At 44.8% G+C, this 10636-nt stretch overlaps 1 protein-coding gene across 1 annotated transcript in view; it reads left to right on the top strand.

Annotated features, from left to right (window-relative positions):
* JAK3 (Janus kinase 3) overlaps positions 1-10246 on the top strand; it is a 22063-nt gene extending 11817 nt beyond the window's left edge. The window contains exons 21-24 of the mRNA XM_006898310.1: positions 672-789; positions 999-1109; positions 9924-10027; positions 10102-10246. Coding sequence (XP_006898372.1) covers positions 672-789; positions 999-1109; positions 9924-10027; positions 10102-10246 — 478 coding nt within the window. The remainder of the gene's footprint in view (positions 1-671; positions 790-998; positions 1110-9923; positions 10028-10101) is intronic.
* Positions 10247-10636: the final 390 nt, after the last annotated feature.

Genomic DNA, 10636 nt, shown 5'->3' on the forward strand with positions numbered 1-10636 from the left:
CTACAGCCTTGGCCCCGCCCTCACCCTCCTTCCATCTCCTCTACAGCCTTGGCCCCGCCCTCACCCGGCTTCTCCCATCACTTCTACAGCCTTGGTCCCGCCCTCACCCTCCTTCCATCTCCTCTACAGCCTTGGCTCCGCCCTCACCCTCCTTCCATCTCCTCTACAGCCTTGGCCCCGCCCTCACCCGGCTCCTCCCATCACTTCTATACCTTGGCTCCGCCCTCACCCTCCTTCCATCTCCTCTACAGCCTTGGCTCCGCCCTCATCCCTCTTTCTATCAACCTTACAGTTTTGGCCCCGCCCTCACCCCGCCTCCCACCACCTCTACAGCCTTGGTCCCGCCCTCACCCCTCCTCCCAACACCTCTATAGCCTTGGCCTGTTCTCCTTAACCCCTACAACCTGGCCCTTGTTTCCTTACCACCTCACCCAACCCTCCACGCCCCTCAGCCCTGGCCATGCTGCCCCTCTGGCTTCGCTTCTCCAGCATCCATTGCTTTATAAACCTGGTCCCTCTCCTCCTCCCCAACAGCCCAGGAGAAGCTTCGCACCCCACAGTCACGTTAACTGAGACCACCTGCAGTGGGATTGACCTCACTGACCAGCCCCCTAGCCCCTTCCCTCTCTCTGCTCCGCCCTGGCGTACCAAAGCCCTTTTTGTCCCCTCAGGTACGCCCCCGAGTCTCTCTCGGACAACGTCTTCTCGCGCCAGTCCGATGTCTGGAGCTTTGGGGTTGTCCTGTACGAGCTCTTCACCTACAGCGACCGGAGCTGCAGTCCCTCGTCCGTGAGTGACTCCTGGCCCGACCCCTCCCTTGGCCCCACCCTCTAATCGCCCCTGTCTGCGCTAGACTCCCTCTGCCCAGGGTCACCCATGTCCCCGCCCCCAGCAGGGAGGAACCTCCCCCCCGTGGCTGTCATCGCCCGACCTCGGGCAGCTCCCTCTCTCCTCCAGTGTATTCGACCCCTCCCCCATTGGGGTGCTCCTCCCTCCAGGAGTTCATGCGGATGATGGGGTGTGAACGAGAGGCCTCCGTCCTCCACTGCCTCCTGGAGCTGTTGGCCAAGGGCCAGAGGCTGCCCGCACCCAGCGGCTGTCCCTCTGAGGTGAGCATTGCAGGGCCTGCCTCGGTTTCCCAGATAGCTTGGAGGTCATTCTCTTGGATCACCTTTGTTGGGAACAGGCACAAATATGGATCTCTTCTAGTTGATTGGCTGTGTGGCTGACTTCCAAACTTCTTGCCCTACAAGAATGACCACTTCCAGCATGTGTTGATTATCTCTGTTGGCATTCTGACATATTCATATTATGAAGGCGAATGTTTTCAGTGCAACTTGAACTTCTTCCTTTAATTAATCCTATTACTTGTTGTTATGCTACCTCCTGAAGTTTTTGAGCATTGGCCAATTATTTTTGGTATAGTTGTTGTTATGTGGTGTCGAGTAGCCTGTGACTTATAGCGACCCTAGGTACAGCAGCTCTGAGGCCTGTCCTGTCCTGAGCCAGTCTCACTAATTCCAACACACCTGCCCCCATTACCCTACCTACTATATCAGTCCATCTCATCTGGGTCTTCCTTTCCTGCACTGTCCCTCCACCCTTCTGAGCACTATATCCTTCTCCAAGGTTTGGTCCCTCCTGCCCATATGCCCAAAGTATGTGAGACAGAGCTTCAAAATCCTAGCCTCCAAGGAGAAACTTGGTTTCACCCTCTCCAAGACAGATCTATTTGTTTTCATGGTGGTCCATGGTAAATTCAAGACTTCTCCAGCATCACAACTCAAAGGCATCAATTCTTCGGTCATCCTCAGTCTCTGTCCAGCTCTCTGATGCATAGCAAGCAATTGGGAAGACTATGGCCTGAATCAGGTGCACGTTAGTTTCTAGCCTGACTTCATTGCTTCTCAGGACTCTGGAAAGGTCCCGGACAGCAGATTTACCCAGTGCAATTTGTCTTTTGATTTCCTGACTGCTGGTGCCAAGAGTGTTGATTGTGGAGCTAAGCAAGCGTTGGTGTAGTAGCTTTGTGTATTCCTTTCTTCTTTTGCTATTTCCTGCATCATTCAAGGAGCTCTTGTGGTTCTGTGGTTAAAAAGCTCTGGTTGCTTTGTGGTAAAGAATTTCACTGCTAATGCAAAGATTTGCAATTTGAATCCACCAGCTGCTCTGTGGGTGGAAGGTGGGCAGTCTCTTCCTGTGCAATTTACAGCCTCTGAAAACCTACTGGAGGGTCAGCTATGGATCAGTTCCAACTTGACAGTACACAACAACAATCACCACAACCTGTTGGGTAGCAGTTTGAACCCACTTGTCCCTTCCATGTATGGTGAGGGTTTGCTTCATCCTGCAGGATTGCTGTGAGCCAGAGCCAACTCCATGGCAGGAGGTTTGATTTTTTAATTTTGTATTGTTCAACTTTTTTGCTGCAGAATCCTCCACGTCAGTGCTGTTTGGACTTCCTCCTCCATTGGTTCTTAATCATATGCTACTTCCTGAAATGTTTCCTTGTCGACCAATTCTTTTTGGTCAGTGACTGTGAATTTTTTCCATCTTCTTTTGATACTTCCTGCATCATTCAAGATATTGCCCATAATTCTTTAGTGTTGCATTTTTTTTTTTACTCAGTTGTGGAGTTTATTAGGGAAATAGGTTAGGAGTAGGGGAGGCAAAGAATATCATATATTGCAAGTCCAGGTTTAGTCTAGCAGTCCCAAGCCAGATTAACAAGACACAAATCCTCAATTAGTCAAAGTCCAGGTTCAGTTCAGTAACACAAATGCAAGGAGCCTCTAGTTTCCTCAATCATCCAACAAACTTTATCTCAGAGCAGTTACAAGTGAGATTTTTCTTCAGTCATCCAACAAGCAAAACCTTTAACTGTGGTCTTTATCTCCAGGTTTCCTCTGGGTACACCTTGCCACAGTCTATTCACAGCAGTACGATAGTTTCTTCACAGTCTCTGCACTACCATTACTGCCCTGTCTCCAGTCTCTTCATCATTGTCTCTCACAATACGGGAAGTGTTCTTTTACATTGGTCTCCTGGTTGTTGATGGTTTACAAGACCATTTGTCTGCAGTTAAAATAGCTGGAGACCAGGCCCCTCAACAGGGGCTAATGCAATGACTAGAAAAACCAATTTTTCAAGAGTTCTGACACCTCAATGCTTTATATACATTAGGGGACCTTTGTTGGCCCCTGCCAGCCCAAAGGCACACAGTTTGAATCTCCTTGCTGCTCTGCAGACAAAGATGGGCAATTTACTCTCTTATGCCTTAGAGCCTCTGAAAACCTACTGGAGAGTCAGCTATGAGTCATTTCCTGCATCACAGCACATGACAGAAACAAAAGGTTCTTTTGAAATAATATGAGATAATATTTGTCTCAGTCTTATTGCTGTTAAGTCAGAACTGACCAATAGCTGGCACTTCAGCCAATTTCCAAGTAACATTATTTTAAAAACCATTTATCAGATGAAGGAATTGAGGTCCAGGGACTTGATTTTTGTCCAGAGACAAACAGCTATCAATAAAATGGAGAAGCCAGAATTAGCACATAGGTCTGTTTGACTCTGGTAACTTGTTTGACACAGTTCCTGTTCTCAACAAGTAAGTGGAGAGTTTAAACACAGGAAAACAAAGTGAAATGAATTTTTCAGTCAAGAGTTAGGAGACTTTCTGAGGAAACACAAAAGAGAGAACATTTCATTTTATTCAGAGGAATAAGAGTTTGTTAGATGGAGAGATAGTGTATTCCATGTGGAAAGATGCATATAAGAAAAATCCCTCCTTTCTACGAAGATGACGACGAAAGCAAAGAAGGAAGCACCTGGCCCCTCCCAAAACTAAAGCCAAAGCAAAGGCATTAAAGGCCAAGAAGGCAGTCCTGAAGGGCATCCACAGCCACAAAAAAAAGAAGATCCACATGTCACCCACCTTCCGGCAGCCTAAGACCCTGAGTCTCTGAAGGCGGCCCAAATACCCCCGTAAGAGTGCCCCCAGGAGAAACAAGCTTGACCACTATGCCATCATCAAGCTTCCCCTGACCACTGAGTCAGCCAGGAAGAAGATAAAAGATAACAACACACTTGTGTTCATTGTGGATGTCAAGGCCGACAAGCACCAAATTAAACAAGCTGTAAAGAAGCTCTGTGACATTGATGTGGCTAAGGTCAACACTTTGATTAGGCCTGATGGAGAGAAGAAGGCTTATGTTTGATTTGCTCCTGACTATGATGTTTTGGATGTTGCCAACAAAATTGGAATCATCTAAACTGAGTCCAGCTGGCTAATTGTAAATACAAATTTTTCTCACAAAAAGAAAGAAAGAAAAGAAAAATTCTGTAAATGCAGCGGATTTTTAATGAGCAATCTGGTTTGGTCAATATTTAGATTAATACACTATGACACTGATGTCTCAAATATGTTAGTGGTTACCCATGAAAGACAGTGTTTGGTGGCGCTCCCCGATTACAACAAGCCTGGAAGGAGGAGTGGCATCCAATTCCGTAATGGCTTGCCTCTGGAAACCCTATGAACCTGGAGAAAGGATGAAAGTCACACAAGTGTTGAGGACTTTAGTTCATAGGGTCACTATGAGACGACTCAATGGCACTTAACAACAATAACACCAACATAGTGGGAGATCAGTTGGCCGAGTAGAGAGAAAGTGATGCTACCAAGATAAAGGGGGGTGACTTCTAACTGGCGGCCCCCAGGCCTGTTTTTCATTGTTTTCGTTCAAACATTCTTCTAGGTGGTATAGCCCTGGTGTGTCCACTTGCTGTACAGAAGTAACAGTGGTTGCTGTGAAGCTGAACACTGTGACACTGATGTGTCAAATGCATTTATGGTTACCCCTGGTGGACAGTGTTTGGTGGTGCTCCCCAATTAAAACAAGCCTGGAAGGAGGAGTGGCATCCAATTCCATAATGGCTTGCCTCTGGAAACCCTGTGAACCTGGAGAAAGGATGAAAGTCACACAAGTGTTGAGGACTTTCATTCATAGGGTCGCTGTAAGTTGTCTACGACTCGATGGCATCTAACAACAACAACAACATAGGAAAATAGTCAAAGATAAGATTAAACATGATTCTTGGGACTACCATTGGGATCTATTTTTTAGACAAATAGAAATTTCTGAAGGTTTTATACAAGAGTGAGACCTCAGTGGTTCAGATCATACCACTGAACAACCTAACCCAGATCATCTTTAAAGGAGTTCAAGGCAAGACCCAGTTAGCGTTGCAACTTGAGGCTTAAATTTGTTCTTCAGGTCTTTCTACTTGAGTGATGCTGTGCGTGTCCTTACCTTTTGGTTTTCTAACTCTAAGCCTTTGCACATTTGGTTAGAATACTGTGTCTTCTCAAGTCACCTTTTGAAATCACCCATTCCGGTTTTTTACTTCATTTCTTCCATTCATTTTAATTCCTCAGTGGTCAAGAACAAGTTTCACGGCATGTCTGAATAGTGTGTTCTTTTATCAGTAATTTACACAGCCAGACATGCAAAAGTATTGTCTTCCCTTTCAATGTTTTTGATGTGTGCTAAGGTTTTTTTAATGGTAAATCATCATCAAAGGTGACTACAAATAAAACTTCCATGAACTAAGAAAAAAAAAGAAAAGAGCAAGTTTCAGAAATCTCACATCCCTTTTGGTCCTTCCTTCTTCCTCTTTCCTTCCCTCTGAGTCTCCCTCCCTCTTCCCCCTCTCCCTCCCATCCTTTCTTTTTTTCTGTCTTCTTCGTGACTTTCTGTTTTCTTCATGTTTAATATTCTTAATGCCAACCCATAAGTCACCTGGTCTTCATTCAGTTCATTGGGTCAGATCTATTCTTGAGATGGTCTCTAAGTTCAAGGTGAAGGAGCCTTTATGGTGTAGTGTGTGACATATCAACAGTTCAAATCAACCAGCTACTCCTCCGGAGAAAGATGGACCCTCTCCTCCCATAAAGATTTACAGCCTTGGAAAATCAATTGCAGGCTCACCATCATTTAGAACTGACTCAACACTCAACAGCAGTGGGGATGCTCAGGATACTTCGAGACTCATGGATTTAGTTTCATTTTGCTCAACTTCGACTGAATTTACATATGAACAATGGTGGTCTATTTCACAGTCAGCTGCTGGTCTTGTTCTGATGATATTGAGCTTCTCCAATATTTCTTTTTACAGATGCATTTGGTATGATTTCTGTGTATTTCTTATTGTAAGACACATGGCTATGCTGTTGCTCGTGTTAGGTGCCAGTTGAGTTGATCCTAACTGATTGCAACCCTGTCTATGTACAACAGATTGAAACCCAGCAACATCTTCGCAGTGTCCACTGTTCTCAAGCCCATTGCTGCAGTTACTGTATCAATCCATCTCACTGAGGTCTTCCTCTCTTGCTCTGACCTGCCACCTTTTCAAGCATAATGTCTCCTTCCAAGGACTGTCCATGCCTGATAACATGCTCAGATTATGTGGGACAAAGTCTTTCCATCCTTGCCTTTAAGGAGCACCCTGGCTGCATCGATTCCAAGACAGATTTGTGTGCTCTTGTGGCAGTCCACAGTATATTGAATACTCTTTGCCATCATCATAATTCAAATGCACAATTCTTTGGTCTTCCTTGTTTATTGTCCAGCTTTCTCAAGCACAAGAAATAATTTGGAAAAAATAACACAAAATAAGTAGTTGCAAATACCATGGCTTGGGTCAGGTGCACCTTAGTCTCTAAAGTGACATTGTTACTCTTTATCATTTTTTTCTGGGGGAGGAGAAAAAGAAATTTAAGCTTTGATTAGTAATACTCTAATCCTTAACCCTAAAGTATTTTTTTCTTCATTGAGTTCCTAGAAAAAACCTCTTTATCAATTTAAACAGGTCCTTGACAGCAGATTTACCATATGCAATACCTCTTTTAATTTTTTAACTATTGCTTCCTTAGTAAATAAAATCCTTGATAATATTTTCTATGCATAGCAAGTGAATATGAATCTTTTTTTTCCATTTATCAGGAGGTTGGCTAATGGTCCAGTTGTGAGGATATTTGCTTTTCATGTCTGGCAAACTCAAACTCACTGCTGTCAAAGTGAGACCTACTCATAGTTGACCCTCCAGCAAGTTTCCAAGGCTATATACATCAATCAGGAGACTGCTCATCTTTCTCTCTCAGAGCTGCTGGTAGATTTGAACTGTGAGAAAGGTGGATAGGCTTTGGGTCAGCAATGTGACTCTCTAAGATTAGACAACCAAAGCTCTCTTCCATGACTATTGTTTTTGTTTGCCATCAAATACAGAATGACTCATAGTGACCCTATGAACAACAGATCTGAATCCTGTCCTATCCTGTGCCATCATCATCATCATCATCTCTGACACACTCGAGCCCACTGCTGTAGTCACTACCATGAGGGTCTTTCTCGCTTTCACTGACTCTCTACCTTTCTAAGCATGATGTCCGTTTCCAAGGAACAGCCTCTCCTAACAATGTGTCCAAAGTACGTGAGATGAAGCTTCACTATCCTTGCCTCTAAGAGCGCTCTGGCTGCACTTTTTTCTAAGACTTCTGTTTGTTCTTTTAGCAGTACATTGGATATTCAGTACTCTTCTCCAACATTACAGTTCAAAGGCATTGTTTCAGCTTCTGTCATTCTTAGGCATTGTTTAACTCTCACTGCACAGCAAGTGATTAAAAAGACCATGCTTTGAATCAGGTGCACCTTAGTCTTCGAACTGACATCATTGCTCTTCAGTAATTTGGAAAGGTCCCTGACTATGGATTTTCCAAATGCAGTATGTCTCCTGAGCTCCTGACTATAGGCACCAAGGGTGTTGATTGTGGATCCAAGTAAGATGAAGTTGGTAACAGTTTCAGTATTTTCTCTATCATGATATTGTTCCATTATGGCATTTGTGACCCCAATGGCACAAGATTCAGTGTCACAGCAAACCTAGATTACCTCAGCACAGCAAATTGACCAGAGTGCTGTATGATTTAGAAGTTCCTCCAAAATATAGTAAAAAGGGATTAAAATGTATTCCCTCAGGCCCAACTTTTAAATACAAGGGCCCTCCAGGAGGTCTTGTTGACCCTAAACAATAGGTTTAAATAAAAACCAACCACACAATCCACACAGATTCTCAACCAAAACAAAAGCATTATTTTACAGAGTCCAGCCACTTAACCCAACTCCAAAACGGAGACAAGGCCCTGGCATATGCTGTTGTTGTTTTTAAGTGCTATCAAGTAGCAACCCTATAAAACAAAAGGCTTTAACCCTGTTCTTTAACTATTGTCCTTTCTCTAAGCTCATAGAATTTCCATAGGCATGTTTAGGAAGTAGAGGTCACTCCTGCTTCCAAGCCTGTCTTAATCTGTGAGCTCCCAACCATTGCCAACCATGTGTAACCATTATGGCATTTGACATACCACTGGCACACCATTCAGTATCACAGCAACCCCAAATTACCACCATAATGGCTACCCATTGTGGGCAAGGTTTGGTGGAGGTCACAGATTGATTCAACTTTGGGAGCAGGAGTGGCATCCACTTCCTAAACCATATGCCTCTGGAAACTCTATGAACTTGGAGAAATGACAATAGTTATGGAAAGGCTTCAGGTCTTTGTGCACAGGGTTGCTATGAGTTGTGCTTGACTCGACAGCAATCAAGAACATCATGATTTTGCAGGAGAAGGATGGACAATCTCCTCCTGTGCAATTAACTGCCTCTGAAAACCTGCTGGAGGGTCAGCAATGGGTTGGTTCAGACTTGATGATACACAACAACATTATGACATTGCTTGTTGTTCCAGTGAAAAGAGTGTTTATTTTATTTTTTATTGTATTATTTTTATGTGTACCATCAAATCAGATCTGACTGGTACAGGAGGAGATTGTCTCCTTCTTCTCCAGCAGAGCATCTGGTGGATTTGAACCGCATACCTCTGGGCTTGCAGTGCAGCGTCTTGCCACTAGGCCACCAAAGCTCCCAGAGAGTGTTTATTTTTTTAAAAAGACATTTGCAATGAAAAGTTATTGGTCTTGCACAATGCTGTCATTCCCTCACCAGCGTTCTATCAGCAAGATCCTATTTTCCATCTGTTTATCCTTTCTTTATTTCCAACTTTCACACATTCCAATAATCAGTAATTATCAATGCATCTGTTTGTTTGTTTGTTTGTTTTTATTGTTTTTTGTGTGTGTACCGTCAAATCAGATCTGACTGGTACAGGAGGAGATTGTCTCTCTTTCTCCAGCAGAACATCTGGTGGGTTTGATATCAATGCATCTTGATTGCACGTCTCATAAATTTCAAACTGTGGGAGTTAGTGAAAAGTCTTCAATTTCTTCATCTCTGGCATTAGAGATTGGTATGCAAATGGAATACTAATCATATTAATTGGCCGCCTTTGTAGGCTTTGTGATATCATCCTATCACTCACAGGGAGAGATCTTGAAATGTTCTTTTTTGAGAATGGTTGCAATGCCATTCCTCTTTGGTTTACCAGCACATAAATGTGAAAATAATGTGAAAGAACTTTTCAGGGACAGTAAGTGCCTTGGAAGGGATGGCAGAATGTGACATGGGATAAGTTTCTTAGACGGATATCACTGAGGTGTGGCCTGAAGGAGTAGGAGGTCTGGGAGAGGTCATTCCTGGGGGAGGGGCCAGTACAGAGACCTGGGGGGTAAACGTGGTCAGTAACAGCGAGATGGAGGCAAGTCTGACTGTAGTGGAACCTGTGAGAATGAGACAGGGAGAGAGAGATGAGGCAGAAGAGGGGTTGGGATTTTGTTTCAGGAGGCACAGGGAGCCGAGGGCCGATTTAGAGCAGAGGAGGGATGAGGTCTCATTTATGATTTAGAGTTGCAAACAGGACTCACCTTCCTCCGATTTGGTCCTGACCCCTTTGCCTCCTTCCCCCTCCAGGTTCACGATCTTATGAAGTTGTGCTGGGCCCCCAGTCCACAGGAGCGGCCGTCTTTCAGCGCCTTGGGCCCTCGGCTGGACTTGCTGTGGAGTGCCACCAGAGGGTAGTGACAGGGAACATGAGACCTTTGCTTCCTGGCTTGTCCTAAGGGTGAACCTTGTACCTTATTCTTTGAAGATCTCCTGCAGACTTCCACTGCTGGCTGCGTGACCTCGGGCCGGGAGCCACCTCTCTGGGCCTCAAAGGATTCATGAATGGTCCCTTTTTCACAGAGACCCCCTCCAACTTTGCATGTTGGAAGTATTACTGGCTTGAGGAGTAATGGGGACCTTGTGACCTTTGGAACTTGTTGAGATTCAGGGAGATGGTTGGTGAGATCCCTGAGCCCACTCGACACAGAAACAACGGTCCAGTTTAATCCCCCTGTGTCCTCCAGTCCCCACAACCTGGTTCAGAGTTTCCGGTCTCGTTCCTAACTTCGGCTAGCTGAGTTACCTGGAGCTGCTTTAATAGTTGTTATGTGCCACTGAGTCAACTATGACTCACAGAGACCCTAAGAACAACAGATCTGAAGCTTGCCTTGTCCTCTATGAACTTTACCCTCTCTGATAAGCTCCAGCCCGTTGTTACCGTCACTGTGTCAATCAATCCACCTTGTTCAGGATCTTTCTCTGACCCTCTGCTTTTCCCAAAGACTGACCCTACCTGATGG

Source organism: Elephantulus edwardii, unplaced genomic scaffold, assembly GCF_000299155.1.
Source record: "Elephantulus edwardii isolate Elephantulus edwardi_28Jun2011 unplaced genomic scaffold, EleEdw1.0 scaffold00226, whole genome shotgun sequence".
Classification (NCBI taxonomy): domain Eukaryota; kingdom Metazoa; phylum Chordata; class Mammalia; order Macroscelidea; family Macroscelididae; genus Elephantulus; species Elephantulus edwardii.